Source organism: Palaemon carinicauda, chromosome 5 (assembly GCF_036898095.1).
Source record: "Palaemon carinicauda isolate YSFRI2023 chromosome 5, ASM3689809v2, whole genome shotgun sequence".
Lineage (NCBI taxonomy): Eukaryota > Metazoa > Arthropoda > Malacostraca > Decapoda > Palaemonidae > Palaemon > Palaemon carinicauda.
In genome coordinates, this window is record NC_090729.1 from 104996456 (window position 1) to 105015973 (window position 19518).

General features: G+C 39.3%; 1 protein-coding gene across 1 annotated transcript in view; it reads left to right on the forward strand.

Moving 5' to 3' along the window:
* Nucleotides 1–19518, forward strand: part of LOC137641382 (RING finger protein 17-like) — a 1982860-nt gene that overhangs the window by 1260177 nt on the left and 703165 nt on the right. Inside the window, exon 20 of the mRNA XM_068373901.1 lies at nt 11165–11266. Within this exon, the coding sequence (XP_068230002.1) occupies nt 11165–11266 (102 nt within the window). The remainder of the gene's footprint in view (nt 1–11164; nt 11267–19518) is intronic.

The window sequence follows — 19518 nt, forward strand, 5'->3', positions numbered from 1 at the left end:
GATTTGTTATTATATCTCTGACTGTTATTTGTACCTGTTTAACTATAGTATATCTACCTTAGTATCGGTTAGACTATAGTTCAAATTCAAATTACGTGTTTATTTATAAGATTTTAATTTTATTATTTGTCTTATTTTGTTTTATTTTGTCATAAGCTCCCAGTGTTTTATGACAGATTGAAAATTTTTCCCTCATGACACCTTGTGTACAGTTATATTGGGGATGTATTATTGGGTACAACAACACGATCTTTATGCTAATTATATTAATTGTGATTATTCTTTGTTCTAATTTTTGTAAATAAAAGATCGTAAATTTATGCATGCCCTTTATTTCTAGCCCTAATTTCATTTTTGTGGCAATAAAATTAGTGGGCCAATCTAATTTTTATCCTTCCTGAAAATGCTAAATTTTTTTATTTATGATGAGTATTTGTTCCATACCTTTTACTCACTGAGCTTACTACGGATTTAGCGGTTTGACATCTCACCATTAATATTGGATGTCTTCCCCATTATGGAAGGTGATGATCTGGACCTGATCTATCTCCTAAACAGGCCATCATACTTTTCAAATACAGCTTTATTATGGTTCAGGAATAAAGGTTGAGTTTGATACCTATGCTTTGACGGAGTAATCCGGTTTGCGCATTTCGGTATGGGGACCTTTCTTCGAGGCCACCTACCGAGTAATAGGTAATTCTCTGGTACACTTCTATCTGGACGACATGGCTCGAGCTCGAAAAAGGGATTTTGACGTAGGAAAAATCTGTTTTTGGGTGAGATATCCACGTCGTCCTGATGGCCCACACCCGTTACTGCGTCCCTTCCCAATCCCTCGTAGGATGCTTCTTTTTCACAGTAGTTCCGCTGCGATGTGGAATGAAGCGCCAGAGACGTATGGGAGCGCCGAAAGGTGATAGGATATGTAACGGCTCCTCACTTATCCTTCCCCTTAGTGGATTAGACTGGGTAAAGTTTATTGGGGTTGCAGATATCTATGGTTATCTTAGGATATGTCCCTGATTATACACGATATCTACGGATAGTCGTTCCGGGGGTTAGAACCCCATGATACCTGATGGTAATTCTCTTGTAATATTACTCGCAGAAATATTATTAAGTAGAAAGCAGCTGAAGGGAACTTCCATCAGGACGACATGGCTATCTCACCCCAAAATAGATTTTTCCTTCGTCAAAATCCCTTTGTTTTTTAAGGGAACTATTGGTTTGAATTTGCGGTTGGTTGTTTTGTCTATTATTGGTGTTTGTTTTCGTCATTTTCCATGTTCAGATTCATTTTGTTTTTAGTATCTTTAGTTTTGTTTTTAGAGTAGTTCAGTGGTTTTAACTTTTGTTTGCCTAAGCCAAGGTTATGTATAAACACGAACACCGCAGTGATTATTCAATGTAGCTTATAAAGTAATATCCCACCCCGACTTGCTGCTTTGAGCAAAAATATCGTCATTTTCCATGTTCAGATTCATTTTGTTTTTAGTATCTTTAGTTTTGTTTTTAGAGTAGTTCAGTGGTTTTAACTTTTGTTTGCCTAAGCCAAGGTTATGTATAAACACGAACACCGCAGTGATTATTCAATGTAGCTTATAAAGTAATATCCCACCCCGACTTGCTGCTTTGAGCAAAAATAATAGTAAATTAGAAATCTTGCTTTGGTACCCCGTATTCCGCTTTCTTTATGAACGTTCATACTCTATATGCACCTAACTGGTCCAAGTTGACGTCTGGAAACTGTAGCAGTAACAGGACAGTCATCAATTGGTGACCGAGAAAAAGCACTGAATGAGAATGAACAAAGAAACTTAAATTCTTGAACCTTGAATTAAAAAGCCTCCTAGCCAGATTTTATGCAGGTAAGGAAGTAGTGTTGTCTCAAATAATAATTGTATTCCATTTTACAATACGGGCTAAGTAAAATCTTTCGGAGGATTGTAACTTCTTTGTCGTTGAGACTTGCTGCAATCTTGCAATAAAATATCTGATGTGACAGATGCAGCCACACCAAAAGAATTACCCTCACCACTATAATCAGAATTATCTGAGATATCAGATGGAGTTGGACTAGCATTGAGTCCTAAACTATCCTGAGTCTCTGTTACTGAATCAAGACCCTTCGGATATTAAAGGGAAGTGCCTCCTGAGATAAGCTGGAGGCTTTAGCCAGGCATTTAGTTGAATATGGTGAGTCTTCAACAGTTCACCATCAGTCAGTCTCCTCAACTCATAAGGGACCTTTTTCTTGTGTACCTTAGTAACACGGGATATTTATTTAAACCTAGGAATGGGCTTGTTTGTCATAACATGTCCCAAAAGATGCACCTTCTTAAGAATCAGAGAAAGCTCCTAAAACAATTTGTACCAAGGACAACCTTCAGCCCTTGGGGCTCTTGTTCCTGCTGAAAGCAACTGGATACTGTCAGCATTGTGATCACCCTTCGTTATATTCTCAACTGCAGTGCATGCAATCCCGGTGTGGTAGAAATGGTTGTAACTGAGAACTGGTGTGTTCAAGTGTCAGTTCCATTTTCGATATTTCCAGAAATTACTCTAGTAACTCACCAATAGTATGGTTTACTTGTTCCACTGTGCCATGACTTGTCTGGATATTGAGTTGTTCTTACATGTACAATGTGCTACTGCTCCAAAAACTCAGTAAATATCAGGGAAATAAAGTTTAGGACATTATCAGTCAATATCCAGATTGGGACACGTGAAATAACCGGGGAAACTTTGTTTTCAAGTGCTTGACATATAGCACTGCTCCTATTATTCTGTCACCCACTTGGAATAATGATTGGCTACAGTCAGACACCAAATAAAACTAGTACTGGTTGTAGGAAGAATTAGAAGACCCATAGTGAGCAATTCAAAAGAGTTCGCCAATTTCAAGGTTGGGATGGGGAGGGCCAACAATATCCCTTGAAACCTTATAGGTCTGATATTCCCAAAATGTTCAGTGCATATCCTTTTAACACTAAACATGGATATGTGGCAAACATGTCGACAGAGCATGACAATTATTTTTGTTATTGCCAGTGAGCATTTTCCAGGGGTATCTCTGCAACCAGGTCTATCAGGACATTGAAGGTGACTACAGGGGCTACAGAGCCAACTTGATTGCACTTCACTAGCAAACCCTGGTGCATGTCCAGGTCAGACTAACATCTATATGGCTGATAGAAGTGGGGAACCCAAGATGCAGGAAATCTAGAATAGATCATCTTATTGACAACATAAATCTGTCGATGATATGTCTGAAACCTAACTACCGGACTAAAGGACAGGAGGGCATTCAATTAGAAGATTCTATGGTCAGGTTCAAGTCATTCACCTTCGTGACAGTGGTCTTGATAGTGGACAGTGAGACTGAGAATACCTTGGGAGACAATTTTTAAGAACAGCAGTGCTTTCATGCACTAACTGTTCACGGGGTGAATCTAAGATTGGGTAGGCTGCATCCAGCAGATATCTGCCAAAGAAAAAACAAAATCTCTGGTAGCTACCACTGCATAGCTAAATAGCGGCAGTTTCCAACCAGAAGAACACTAGCTCTAACTGGAAGCAGCCCAGAATACTGGTGCAGTCATCTGTCTATGAAAAGATATAGCTGGGGAAAATACAAATTTCCTAATTTTTTTTTTTTTATTATTTCCTGTTAATTTACTGAGCTCTTATCCATATCCTTCGTCTCATGATAACTTTCTTTGTTTTTACAGAGTAACGGCGCCCTGCACCTAGCATGGATCAGGTTTTAGGTTTAGAAAATGTGAATCACATTTTAAAGTTTACGGTTCCTGAATCCGAACTTTGTCATTCTAAATAGCTCAGATATTAATCAGTTTTAGATTTAGAAATACTGAGAATGCTGCCATCATCAGAGTCCACTATTGAAGCATTTAGATTTATCTGCTGATATAAACAGATGACTAACTCGTCTTCTAGACTGCAGTTGTGGGAGTTATATTTGTACTGCATAGTGATTTATGTTATGCAATCAGTCATCCCTGACAGACCTCTCCCATCACAGTCTAATTACCTCTTTTCATATAATGACACAATTGTCCCAGTAGTAGGGTCATATATTTGTCTCCAGAAACAAGGGGCCATATGGTGATAAACAAAACAGTTTGGCCGAAGGCAAACTTTAAGCGATGTCACTGTCCGAACCAGTTGTCTGTGTATGCAGATCATGGTCCATAATGTTGTGGGGATCTCCTTAACTTGAAGCTTTCTTATGTCTACCTTTACCGAAGAGGCTCTGTCGTGATGTTAACGCTTACAGTATAATTTTGGCATCTGGAACCCGATGTGATGGTAATTTGAAGAAGGACTTTTGGTATTTTATATCTTGTTTTTTTTTAATGTGTGGGTTACTAAATGACCTGATCCTGTTGACTTTGTATTGATAGAGTGTAAATTTGCATTCTTATTACAGTTTGTAGCAATATCTGGTTGTAGTATTGGTATGAGAGTTCCCAATGTGTGGGTAGTTTGTTTTTTAATATTTTTTTCCATCTTTGAAGTAAATTTTGTTTTGATATTTTTCAATAAGAGCATATTTTATACATACATACATATACCAAAGGCACTTCCCCCAATTTTGGGGGGTAGCCGACATCAACAAATTAAACAAAACAAAAAAAGGGGACCTCTACTCACTACGTTCCTCCAGCCTAACCAGGGAGTTCAGCTGGTACTGCTAGGGTGCCACAGCCCAACCTCCCACATTATCCACCACAGATGAAGCTTCATAATGCTGAATCCCCTACTGCTGCTACCTCCGCGGTCATCTAAGGCACCGGAGGAAGCAGCAGGGCCTACTGGAACTGCGTCACAATCGCTCGCCATTCATTCCTATTTCTAGCACGCTCTCTTGCCACTCTCACATCTATCCTCCTATTACCCAGAGCTTTCTTCACACCATCCATCCACCCAAACCTTGGCCTTCCTCTTGTACTTCTCCCATCAACTCTTGCATTCATCACCTTCTTTAGCAGACAGCCATTTTCCATTCTCTCAACATGGCCAAACCACCTCAACACATTCTTATCCACTCTAGCTGCTAACTCATTTCTTACACCCGTTCTCACTCTCACCACTTCGTTCCTAACCCTATCTACTCGAGATACACCAGCCATACTCCTTAGACACTTCATCTCAAACACATTCAATTTCTGTCTCTCCATCACTTTCATTCCCCACAACTCCGATCCATACATCACAGTTGGTACAATCACTTTCTCATATAGAACTCTCTTTACATTCATGCCCAACCCTCTATTTTTTACTACTCCCTTAACTGCCCCCAACACTTTGCAACCTTCATTCACACTCTGACGTACATCTGCTTCCACTCCACCATTTGCTGCAACAACAGACCAAAAGTACTTAAACTGATCCACCTCAAGTAACTCCATTCAACATGACATTCAACCTTGCACCACCTTCCCTTCTCGTACATCTCATAACCTTACTCTTACCCACATTAACTCTCAACTTCCTTCTCTCACACAACTTCCCTTATGGGAATGCATATATTGTACTTCCTCTCCTAAGGTTCCTAATGTTTAGATAACTTTAAATAAAGAAACATCCTACATAGAAAGCATACTGCTCTCTTTATTTAGGACTGTACATAGCACTGCAGAGAGAGACAGTAAACTCAAGAAAAGATATTATGAGGTTCTGAGTTCTAGCAGGGTTCCATTGCCCAGTAGGTTGGTGCGCAGTGCCCAGTTCATTCTTGACTGTTTACTTTTTTGCCCAGATCTCTGAGCATTCCGCTACATTTTTTAGTTGAGTGAAAAGTTGGGGTGAAGTCAGCATCCAGACACTAGGCAGTGTGCGTGCTATGTCTGGCCACAGTCGGTAAACCGCTACATGATTTTTTGGTGCCCATACCCGGGAAACAACTACCCTTTAGATATGGCATCATCATTGACCAAGGGCTGAAATGCTAAGAAAAGCCTTAGTCGAGATTTGGAGGGCTTCATCTTGATTTTCAGTGACCTGGCGACTCAGGTGAGATCCCTGACACTACTTTGGGGTGCTAAAGAGCTTTGAGTAGTCGCCATCAGACCACGTTCCCACTGGGGTTACAATCACAATGACCACCAGTGCCCCTTCTACATCCCTGGCTTGGCAATTCTTCAAACTGGAGAGGGGCCAGTGATTGAAGGTCTCCAGCCCCCTCCAGGGTTCTCAACAGTACTTCCATCTGTACCAGGCTTCTGAGAGTCTCCTGCTTTGAGTAGGCCTCTTGCCTCCTTGCCGGTTCCGGCAGCCAATCCTATTAGTCCACCCGTGTCTCCGGCAAGTGGACTAAAGGAGCAGGTCATGATCAACCCGCCAGTAGGCAGTCGCCAGTAGGCTGGAAAAAGCTTCATCAGCTACAACTGAGGCAGTTGAAGCCAAGACCGGGGCCATCCCAAAGCATAGACGCCAGGCCAAGGACACGACCAGACCAGCCATATCCGAAATTTTAACCATGTCTCAGAAGTTGACCAGTGCAGATTCTGATAGTGAGACTTCTGGTGACACTTCCAGCTCCTCTCCCATGTCCAGTCCTTCGAGTCAGTTTGCTGTCTGTCTGAACTGTTCAGGGCCCTTGATTCCAGGAAGAGCCCCAAGCCAGGGATCTTCCAGCTAGAAACATTCCAAAGTTATGCCCAATTCCTGAGATATTTTGAGGCCTACAGTCCCAGTTGGTATACGGAAGGAAGCTCTGGTCAGTGGACCGCTGTGCTAGGAAGGTTCGTAAAGGGGGAGATTAAGGAGGCTTTCTTGGCAATAAGGGGTCCCAAGATCTTGTACACCGATATGAAGGAACGCCTCCTCGACTGGTGCCGAGAACCCCGAGAGAGACGTGATGCCGGGAGGGAAGCCCATTTCAGCAGTGCGACCTGTGGAGAGGGCGAACTGTTGAAGATTTAAGCCATGCAGTTGTCCTCTTTATACAACTCCACGTGCCCTCAGCATAGCTTGGACCAGAGAGAGACAAGACGAAAGCTCCTCAAAATGGTTCCAATCAGAGCTGCGAGTTGGCTGGAATAGTCTCTGGCCACCATCAATGTCCCTGCTGGTCATCAGGCCACATAACAAGATGTGGGATGGGCATGGCACAGCTCGTATGCCGACAAGGTTGCCATGGCTGCCCCCAACCATTCACTTGACCCAGGTTACCCACACTCCTCGACCTGTCCCCAAGCCTGCACCTGTGGAAGTGCGCCTGCCACCATTGCGCACCCCGGATAGGTTTCTTCTGTTCCTGAGGAAGTACTGTACTTGGTGCGAGAACAGGGCACTTGTGAACAAGTGTCGCAGACGCCTCGACCTGTGCCTATGCTGTGACTTGGCTAACCATCATGGGGCACAGTGTGGGCAATATGCGCCCCCTATGCACCAACCACCTGTCCAGAAGTCAGCTACTGCTCGCAGCCCTTGGAGCGAAACCACTTCCCTCAGACTCCTTCTAGATGGAGAGCAGTACCTGTGAACGCTACTGTGACCCTGTCGTCCTACTCTGGTTTGACTAATAGCAGAGAGAACCGAAGTGGGAGGGAGTCCAGTGCTTCTTCCCGGACCATTAAGAAGAAAAGCAAGTCAAAGGCCAAGAAGTCATTCAGAACCGAGGAGTATCATAGAGTGTTGAACACCAGACCTTCTGTGTAGAAGATATGGCTACATTCAAGGAAGGTGTGAGTGCTATGAGGCTTTGTTATATCCCAATTGTACTAAGTGGAATAATCAGAGATAATACCGATATCCTTAAACCTTCTTTGTCTTCAACCAAATCTACAGTAATCCTGTTAATCCAATAACTATATACAGATTCGTGAGATAAATATTTACGTAGCCAGAGGTAAATGTTAACTGTTCTTTGGTAAATGATCACCAACCCAATATAACAACATATTTATGAAACTGCTGTACTTTAAACAAGCACTTTGTTATATTACTAATAACAGCCAGATATACTCTCTGGTTCTATCATAAATACATATAAATGTAAGTTATATCATATTTCTGGGGGGACTTTTTTTTTTTTTTTTTTTTTACAAATACTCTTGTATCAGATAACATAGGTAGCCTATGTATTTACACTTTATCCAAAATCTGAATAGTGCTCTATTTAAGAAAACAAATCTATTTTCTCTCTATATAAGAACTTACTAAAGAACATTACAAAATAATATTCAAAAGCAAAGTCTGGTACTCAAACAAGCATAAAATAAGATACTTCACAAAGACATGTTATGACATTATTACATAATTTTGTACTGCACCAGACATCAGGCAAAACCAATTATGAATAGCTAATGCAGGTATTACCTAAGCAGTAAAAGTGTTACTACTCCTTTCCCTTCTTTTCAGTCTTGTTAATTAACATGATCTCTCCATCTTTGTATTTCACAAGATTATCCTCGTTACTTGCAAACTTAAATTTATTTTCCTGCATTATCATTTCAAGATCTTCATTCTATTTGCATTCTTTTGTTAGAACATCTGCAATCATGTCTTTCTTTCCATCCAGTCAACTGTAAGACTCAATACAGCCCTCAGTCAACTTGTCCTTCATTCCCCATCGCAGGGCAGCCAGCGCTTTCACTATGTTAGAGTAACAGTTCTCGGAGTCAAGGAAGGTCATTGAGTTGTAGGCTATCACTCGATACCCCCCTGGATGGTGCTTCAAGGATTCCTGGCACGAGCAATCCCTATCCCCCTTACCTAAAACATCGACAAACAGCTCCACAGGTTTAGTATCATAGGAGTATTCAGGGTACGGCAGCATGATTAGTGCCTTCGAGTACTCAAAGGCACAGTCCATCTCCATACTCCATTTCACTTTTCTAGTCCCTTGATATTTTCATTCTCCATTTTTCGTGGATATCGGTTCGCTGCTCTGTGAGCTGATAGGGATGAACTTCTTTTTATAAGTTCACAATTTCTAGAAATCCCTGTAGGACATGCACAGTGGAATGTTTAGGGAAGTCCTGCACTTTCTGAATGTACTCTAGTAGCTTATACAAATCAACATGTCCAACCAGATGGCCAAGATAGTTAACCTCTGACAAAACCCAAGAACACTTCCCTAGTTTTATCTTAAGCCTGTGCTTATGGGGAGTAGCACAAACTTGTTCTACCAGTTTCAGTTGTTACTCAAAAGTAGCTCTAAGGATGAAGATATTGTCATTGTAGACAATCACGTTGGCCTACGGGAAGTCCTGCAGAATGTTCTGCATTTCTATCGAACACTACAGTGCATTCTTCAGTCCAAACTATAAATGTCCAAGCTACCAGTATCTAAAGACTAGGGAAATATGTGTACGCTGTACTGGCCTCGGCAAACAGTAACTGCTAGTATTCACAAACTAGGTGAAGGTTCGTGAAATACTTGACTCCTTGTAGTCTAAATACAGAATATGCCATGTTTGTTAACGGGAACTTACCAGAGACCATCATCTAATTCAGTTTACTGTAGTCCACACACAACTGTACACTGTCGTCTTGCTTGCGGACTGTAATACTGGGCAGCGACCAAGGAGAGACGCTTGGTTCAATTTTACGCAGTTCATATAACTCCCAGCACTGTTCTTCAATAATGTCGTTGATTGGTAGAAGAAATTTCTGAACCCTCTGATAGATGGGTGTCACGTCATACAGGTGGATGCGTATTGTTGCGGTTGCACACACTCCCATATCATCGTCACTATTAATGATGACCAGAGTATGACAGCGATTTATCTGACAGAAGTGGTCCTTCTGGAAAGAATCCAGTTTGTCTGAGATAAACAGTTTGTCTATCTCTTTCAATATGCTTGGTTCAGGTGTCTTGTTGCAATCCTATGCTGTTAGGCAGGAAAGAGGAGGATCCACCACTACCATAGTGAATGCCTTCCCCAGTAGATCACTCATATTGATCTTGGAAGGTCCTTCAGGTAAACCCTTGACTAAGACTGAGGCTTTGTCATCTTTTAGTTCTAGGATGCCAGGTATTGTTGTAACTTTTATGGACAGATTGGGAATTTTGATGTTGCCATCATAATGCATCTCCAACTGACAGTTATATTTACAGGCAAGGCACCTAGAGGAGGTGTCAAGCCCCTCTGGAAAAGCAATACAGATTGGAACAAGTACAGGTACTGGCTCAATACCGGCGATCCTAGTTGAGTTGGCTGCTTGGAAGAGATTATTTGATTTTGATAAGGAAACGCTGGAAATAACTTGATTAGGCGTCCTGTGGGTTTGGCAGTAATATGACGGGTAAATATGACACTGTCTTCTGAAGACACATAATTTGTGTCTTAATTACCAAGTCTCAATTTCGGAGGCATACGGTTTGTTCCATTGACTATGGCAGTACTAGTGTAGTGGATGAGAATATGATTTCTCCTTGATTTGTGTGATGAGGAGAGCTACTGGCATTTCACCGCAGTTTTTAATGCTATACACTATTGGGGATTAAAGGCAGACAATTATTTCATAAAGTATAGATGGATTTAGTATATTTTGGTACTGAAAGGATATCAAGAGTTTTGTTTTGTATTTAAACATAATTATGGATTATTTTATATTTCCTGCATAAATGATACATGGTTACTGTTACACCGTTTATATAAATCTATTTGTCCATCAATCCATATCTTATAACCCACTTAACCTCTCTTCTTAGTGGGTAATGAGCTATATTTAATTATGAGCAAAGCTTAATGTAAATAGAATCTCAGGTGGAGTAGCTTTAAGGAATTTGGGTCACAGGCTCAGATATTTAGCGGGAGAGATAATTCAGCACCAGATCAAAGTGGAGAAAAGTTTAAAAAGCTTGGATAACAATATGGAAGAAAAAATGGGTACTGAGGCAAAGAAGACTATAAAGTGTGAAAACTTAAAAGTTAGGTGTATACCTACTTTTGGATCCTTACTTGCCCTTCTGTTGTCCATCTTTCAAAGTTCAGAAGACTTGAGTTTTTTAACTAAGTAATGTTTTATATTTCAATATTGTTTTATGATGTTTTTACTTTTACAGTAATTACAACTATTTAATTTGTTTTTATGAATTTGTAGGCAATCACCATGAAAGATTGTATTGTTATGAGTAGAATATTTCCTTTGTCTCTAATTGTTTTTTTTTTACTGTTTTTTATAGGCGGTCCCATGTGGTCTTTTAGGTATTGAGCCATATAGCGAAAGCTGGGATCCAGATATTGCAGATCTAATGACTAGTATTTTTGATTCACAGAAGATACTGGTAAGTTTTGACTTTTGTAAATTCATGGCAATTATCTAGCATAACTAATTCATGATTTGATGTGTGAATATTTAATCATGCTGTGTACTGATGTACATTTCATAGTAAAATTCGTTCACGGTTTGATAAATACTCAGCAGCATTGAAAGTAGAATATATAACAATGTGAATTGAAATAGGATAAAATATTGATTTACTTCTATTCCCTCCATTTTCCCATACATAGCCTTTCCACCTTAGCTTAAAATTACAAAACGGATGACGATTCAGCTACCCTAGGTAGTTTTAGTTTTCTCAATTGCACTATAGAATATGAGGTTATACTCAAGAAAAAAATACTTAGCACTTTGTTGTAGGGAAGGGAGGAATTACTTTTGGTTATTGCAGTGGTTTGTTTTTGTAAAACTTAATTTACCTTTATAGTTTTTTTAATTTGTATCATGGACATTATTGCAATGCTGTAATCACGTAAAAAGGGGTTTCAACATAGTAAAACCTATTTTTGGTGGTGCTCTGTGGTCTCCAAGAACTTTCCTGTGGAAGACTAGAACTGGGAATCCAATATTACAAGAAAATGCCAAAGAAATATTGTCAGATCTTCTCCAGGCCCAGTGTCCTCGTGCACAGCTCGTATTTAGTGAGTTATAGGTAGATCTACGGATTCAGGCTGGTATGAATCCATCATACCACCTCTTATACTGAAATGCATCTGACACAATGACACATCGTCAAGAACCAATCCTGGTACCAGAACTGAAACTCCCTGGACACCAGCATGCTCTCAAGTACCATTTTTTTTATAAATAGATTAGTAAAGTTTATGCGCATCCCATCCATACATAAGGCTACGGAGGAAGGGAAGTGATCTTGGAGACCACACAGCACCTCCCAGAAAACAAACTTTTTTACCCTATGTCAAACCCACTATTTTTGGGATTAATATACAATGTTAGGCCTTTTGTGTCAATAGGCATATGAGATGATGAATGAATGAATATGCTATGTGATCTCCAGAAACTAATATCAGAGACACTGAGTATAGTACCCTAATGGTCATTGTTTCCAACTAAAGAAACTATGATTTCGTGCATACATGGTGAACATAAATTAACAGGATGAAACTCACCTCATAGGATATAATTCCAGGGCTGGAACTATTATTATTATTGTAGTAGTAGTAGTAGTTGTTGTTGTTGTTATTAGAAATAGCATAAATCAATAAACTACAGGAGAAGTAATGAATAAATAGTAATAGTAATAAATAGCAGAAATCAATAAACTTCAGGAGAAGTAATGAATCATTCAATATAAAATATTTTAAGATCAGTAACATTGTTGAAATTGATCTCTCATATATAAACTACGAAGAGAGACTTTCGTCAACCTGTTCAACATAAAAATATTCGCTGCAAGTTTGAATTTCTGAAGTACCACCTATTCAACTGCCCGATTAGGAAGATCAATACAAAATGTGGCCATAGCTGGAATAAAATTTCTTGGATATTTATAATATTGAGCCTAAGGATGGAGAAACCATGACTGTTATGATTAATTGCATACGTACAGGATGGTATTCTGTCTGAAGATCTGAATGCGAAAGGATGGTCAGAAATTTTAAAAATCTTTTGCAACACGCATAGAGAATTAACTGAATGACGGTGCCAGATATTAGTATCTAGATCAAGAATAAGAAGATTTTGACCAATGAATTAAAATGAAATTTAGCATCTGAAGATCAAACAGGATAACAATACTCAAAATAAGGTAGAATGAAAGCAATAAAACACATCTTCAGAATAGATTGATCCCCGAAAATCTTGAAGACTTTCTCAAGAATTTTGTTTGTGCAATTGAAGAAGAAACAGCCCGAGTATTTCTCAAAAGCAAACTTGCAATCAAGAATCAGACCTAAAAAAAGAAATGGTTGATTTTGGATATTGAAAAACTTTGACAATTTGTAATGGGTTGGGTTTGTAGATGCTGAAATAGCTCAAATGGAAATATTTTATTTATGAATCTTAGGTAAGCTAAATATTATATCTAGTGAAGTACCTGTTATAGATAGTTTTTTATATTAATCACCTGTAATTACAGATTTTTTGTATGTATATATATATATACATATATATATATATATATATATATATATATATATATATATATATATATATATATATATATATGTTTGTATATGTATGGATCTATTAATATCTAACCCAGTTAAATTTACAATTATTTGACACGGGAGAAGATTCTGAGTTAGAAATATATTTTGTTCACCAATTGAGGGAAATAAGAAAATATATTCAATATATAATACCGAAAAGTGCCATATGACACGTGTGGTATCCGTTTATGCTGCATATCCTCAGGACTCGCCTTTATTTGTAAGTATTATGTAAATCTACATGCTTTGTAAAATGTGTATTAAGACTAAATTATTCAATTGTCAATTTCCTTCCACCCTTCATTTCAAACCTAATTCATAGATATAATAAATCTAGATATAAGAAAATGATGAGTTTGAAATATGGCCATTTATATCTTCTGGCTCATAAACACACATAGGAAGACACAGCTGTATTATACACTTGAGTGAAGTACAGACTATGTAATCTCTCCTGCGACACTTCGTTTATATTTTTGGATGGGAAAATTTTATCTAAGTAATTTTAACTACCCTGAAAACAAAATTGTGTACAAGGGTATGCACTTCATAATTTAACATTACATCATAATTTTCGTAATTATATAAGTAGTACCATAATTACATGATATTCCTAGCTATGGCCAACACCAGCCATATTGCGACTGTTTGATATCCTTGATTACTCTCAACTGATATATTGTAGTCTAGAAATTATTGTACTGTAGCTAAAATTTTACATGAAACAAATTATTATAAATGAAGTGACTTATAAAATACTGCTACAGGTAACTTTTAGTTACTTGGTACTGTATAACCCTTGATAATTAATTAGCTCAATAATGGGGGTTTTCTGTTGTGAGGAAACTTTATTTTACTTGTATTTGTAGGTCTTAAAACCAGATTTTGACATAGCAAAAATCTAATATTGGGGTGAGATATCTGTCTTTGTGATGGAAGTTCCTCATTAGCCGCTTCTACTTGGGATATTTTTGCGAATGATATACCAGAGAAATTTACCTTGGAGGTATCAACGGAGTTTCGACATTGAGACCGAATAAACTGAGAGATATTGTTCATAAATCAGAGACGTGTTAATAACAAGCCATGGTTATCCTTCCCCGAAAGGAATTAACCTTGTTTTGAAGGAAAGGAGAGGGAAGGATAGGTGGGCAGGAGAGCCGTTACAACTCCCTATCTCAATGTGCTACAACTAACATGTTTCCTGTTGAACCATTCCTGGAGCAGCCATCGCATGACACGTGGTTCCACATTGAGAAATTGGAGCGGATGGAGAATTAGTGGGTGGGACATCAGGACGACATGGCTATTTCACCCAAAAATAGATTATTCCTATATCAAAATCCAGTTTTTGGGCTTGAGCCATGTCGACCTGTTGGAAATGTACCTGAGAATTATCATTGTTAAGAGAGTTTTAACCCTTTAACTTCACACATATAAACATACTTCCTACAGCATTGGTAACTATGGTACCGAACGATGAGAGTAAGCAAACATTTTTTACAAAAGTAGGAACAAAGTAAATCAATAGCGCAGTCCCACTCACTGTGAAGAAGAACTTTGTCTTCAGTAGATGAAAAGACCAATATCTTTAAAAGGATTGGTTAAAAATTGATACACTTTTTATTTTTTATAGATAGCAGGTCCAAAGAAATAAATCACAAAAAGCAATAGTAGTCTATTAGTATTTCTGTAAGATCATACATGTAATAATAATACATAATAATACAAGATATGCAATATATATATAATATATATATATATATATATATATATATATATATATATATATATATATATATATATATATATACACACATATATATATACATATATATATATACATATATATATATATATATATATATATATATATATATATATATATATATATATATATATATATATACATATATATATATATACATATATATATACATATATATATATATATATATATATATATATATATATATATATATATACATATATATATGTATGTATGTATGTATGTATGTGTATATGTATAGACACACATATGGAACATAGTAGTAAAACAGTAATAATTGTGACATGAAAGGAAAATATCACATGTGACTTGTTATAATATAAAAAAGGTATATGGAACAAAAGGTCATAGTTTCCTTGCACAATGTAGACTGAGCATTCCCAGTTATACAGTCCAAAGGAGTCCATGCACAATACTTAAGAAGCTAGTTTTAATCACACTACCAGCGGCCACCACGAAGTGTTTAATCTCTTCCAACTGACATAGGTAATGTTTAAAGAACACTCTTGAAGATTTCCATCCTGTGTAAGCCTGTAAGTCTGCAAAGGACATAGATTTGAAAAAAATTAAGGAAGAGGCAACTTTTCTAGGGTCATGATCTGCTGGAATACTTTCCGGGTCAGCCCTTCTGATGAAGTAGGTGAGTTTGGAACTTGGCTGTTTCAGAGAAAGGTTAGAACCTGTCGACGCCCCTTTAAAAAATTTATCACCTTTAAAGGCCCAGCTCTTGGATAGGTAGGCTTTAAGGCTCTCCACGGGGCACAGAGAAGTGTCCTCCTGTAGTGGAACAATCTTCCATGGCCCCCATTGTTTTGTTAAAAAAGTTGATTTTTCTTCAAGAATGCAGGATCTGGATAAAGGTTTACCTCCCCCGAATCCGAGAATTCAATGTGGCCATCATTCTTTGAAAGGGCCATAATTTCACCGACTCTAGCACCAGAAGCCATAGCAAGCAAAAATATAGACTTTTGAGTTAGATCCCTCAGAGAGGTAGAGGCATTATCTATCTAAGAGGCAAAGTGCATTGGAATGAGCATTAGGTTTCAGTTTAGCACAAGCCTTCGGGATCTTACTGAATTGCTCGCTATTGAGTTCGACATCAAAAGCATAAGCGATCAGTCTAGTTAGTGCCGACTTACATGAGGCAATAGTTATAGAGGCTAGACCTTTATTGTGTAGGGAAATAAAGAAAGAAATACAGAAGTCCATAGAAATAGAAGAGGGCTGAATACTTTTCATGAATGCAACCCTTTTTTCAAGGAAGACAAATATTGTCGTTTTGTGGTGTTGGACTTGTAGGCTACTCTTCTAGGAAGTCAATTCTTTCCCTCGCAACTCCTAATTTTCTTTGAGCTGCAAGGGAGAGAAAACCGTTAGCTAAAAGGTTTTTGTTATCCAAGAGGAAGTGAAGGCAGTCCTTTGTTGAAGAACCTGGGACTGCACTGGAGATGGTAGAGGGATCTGGAGGGGTTTGAGTTCCAGAACAAGAGGGTACCAATTGCTCTTGGGCCACTTTGGAGCCATCAGAGCTAAAAGTGCGCAGTTTGTTCAGTACTTTCAGTAGGAGGTAGAATGGAGGAAATAGGTAGATGTGAGACTGGTTCCAATCGAGAGACATCACATCCATTGATGTCGCTTCTGGATCTAAGTTTGGTTATATATACCGGGGAAGCTTCTTGTTGAAGCTCGCTGCAAAGAGATCGATTTGCAGTTCCGGGACTTGCTCTAGAATGAAACAGAATGATTTTGCATCCGGAGACCATACTGTTTCCTGATTTTGGATCTTGAGAGGGCGTCCACCATTGCATTGCGAACCTCTTCGAGGTGAACTGCTGAAAGATTCCATCTCCTCCTTTTTGCTAAAGAGAGAATGGCTAGGATTTTATGGTTGATTTGAGGAGATCTGGAGCCCTGTCTGTTGACACAGTGTACTATTGTGTTGTTGTCGATGACCAATTGGATGTGTGATTTCATCTTTTGGCATAAAGTCTTTAGAGTCAGAAACACTGCCATAGCCTCCAGAACATTGATGTGAAACTTCTGAAATGCGATCAACCACTGACCTTGCACTTTCTTGGAAGAGGAGTGTCCTCCCCCAACCTTGTTCCGAGGCATCTGTGTGAATAGTCACGGAAGGAGGGGGGTACTGTAGAGGGACATAGTTCGATAGACTCTTGGCAGTCGACCACGGCCTGAGTTGCTTCCGCAGTAAGACCGAGGTTTTGTGGCGAAGATCTCTCCGAGCATTGAATGCCCTTCTTCTCCAGACTCTTTTGGCATCTTTGAGTCTCGCCTTCAGGGTTGGGTGTGTCACAGTAGCTAGCTGTAACGACCCTAAGACCCTTTCTTGTTGCCTTCTGGTGAGTACTTGTGAATAAAGTAGGTACCTGACCGAGTTTGCAATTTCCTTTCTCTTGCCTTGTGGTAGAGAGAGGGTGTGTGACTGTAGTTCCAGTAAAGTCCTAGCCACTGGAATTTCTGAGCTGGAGATAGCCTGAACTTTTTGAGGTTGATTTGGGAGCCCAGAGATTGTAGAAAGTTCATGACCTTTTGGGTTGTTTGAAGACATTCCGACTTCGTTGCAGCTCAGGATAACCAGTCGTCCAGGTACACCATCACCTGAAGTTGTTGGTCAATGGCCTCGACTAGTTTCATAAAAATCCTTGGAGCTATACTGCGCCCGAAGAGCATAGATTTGAATATGTAAAGGGCATAGCTTTCAATACATAGGCCTTTCTTGCCAGTCTTAAACCAAGGTAGGGGAAGAAGTGCCAATCTATTGGAAGATGCCAATAGGTGTCTATAAGATCTATGGAGACGCTGTAGGCCGGCTGGGGTTGTAGGGTCCGTATTTGCGAGACAGTCAGCATCTAGAACTTGTCGTTCAGAATGAATTTGTTTAGTGGGGGCGAGTTCAGAATAGTTCGAAGTGTTCAAATCTTTTTTGGGCACACAGAAGAGCCACCCTTGAAAGTTCATGGATTTTGTGCAACAGATGACTCCCTTCTGTAGAAGGCGCTGAACATAATCCTCCAAGATTTGATTGTAGGTTGAAAGAACCCCTTGAACCCAGGGTGGTTTCTGTCTGCATTTCCTGCCTAACCCTTTTGAGACTATGCTGTAAGCCCAGGGATCGAACTCCCATTGATCCTTGAACAGGTGAATTTGTCCCCCCTACCGGAAGCAACTTTAGTCTTGTGTATACTTCCTCAGCCTCTAGTTTGACTGTCTTTTCCAGACCTCCCCCTGTTACAGGAGCCCTTCTTATGAGCATTGGCAGGGTGGAATGTGGTAGTAGCTCTCTCGTACACTCGGTTTAAGACTTGAGACTGTGAAACGTACTGCTGGGGAACCGTGTACACAGTCTGAGGGATGGCTGCAATAGGAAAGAATTTCCTTCCATTGAAGTGACTTCTGGGCCTCTTTCCCTTGGGTTGAGGTCTTTTATTGGGGGTAAATTTCCATTTAGAGGAAATACCCCACTTGTCTACAAGGCTTCTGTTCTCTTGAGCCTCTTTGTACATGACATCTTTAACCAATTTCTCAGGGAAGAGATCCTTCCCCCAGATATTGGAGTCGATCAGTTTTCTAGGTTCATGTCTGATCGTAGTAACAGCTAGGGCATGTTCTCTTCCTGATTTTCTGGCCATGAAGAAAACATGGAGATCAATATAAAACATGATTAGGTGAGTCTTCGTCAAGACAGGGATTTGGAATAGTTTCCAATAAGTATCTTTAGATAAGATTGGAAGGATAAAGAGGCAGAAAGTCTCTCTTTAGCTTCCAGTTCTCCCTTCAATAAGGATTTGGGAATCCTAGGCAGTTTCTCATAAAACTGTTTGCCTCTGATGTCTTTATTTAGTTTTCCAACAGTGAAGGTAGGTTGGACGTCATCCCAGATGTTCGAATCATAAGGAAGGGCTAGAGAGACAGGTTTACATTCCTCTAGCACTGGGAATAGCCTGTTTTCCTTTACGGCTTTCATCACTGACTCTAAGCTTTTAGAGGCAAAAGGGAAGACAGCATACCTGGGGACCACAAAAGTGACCTGTTTCCTGGCAAGGCAGAAAGTTGGATTTTGGTGAATTCAGCCATCTTTAGCTCCCTAACCAAAAGGGATTAAGCCTTGCCATGATCCATAATGATTGTTTCCTAAGGGATCGTATCATCCTTAATGGACGCTTCTGAGTTAAGCCTTTCATAGCAGTAAGGATAGCTATCGAGTGATGGAAAGAATTCCACACCTGAAACTGGCTTGGAATCCAAACTATCCCCAGTATGAAGTAACCCTAAGAT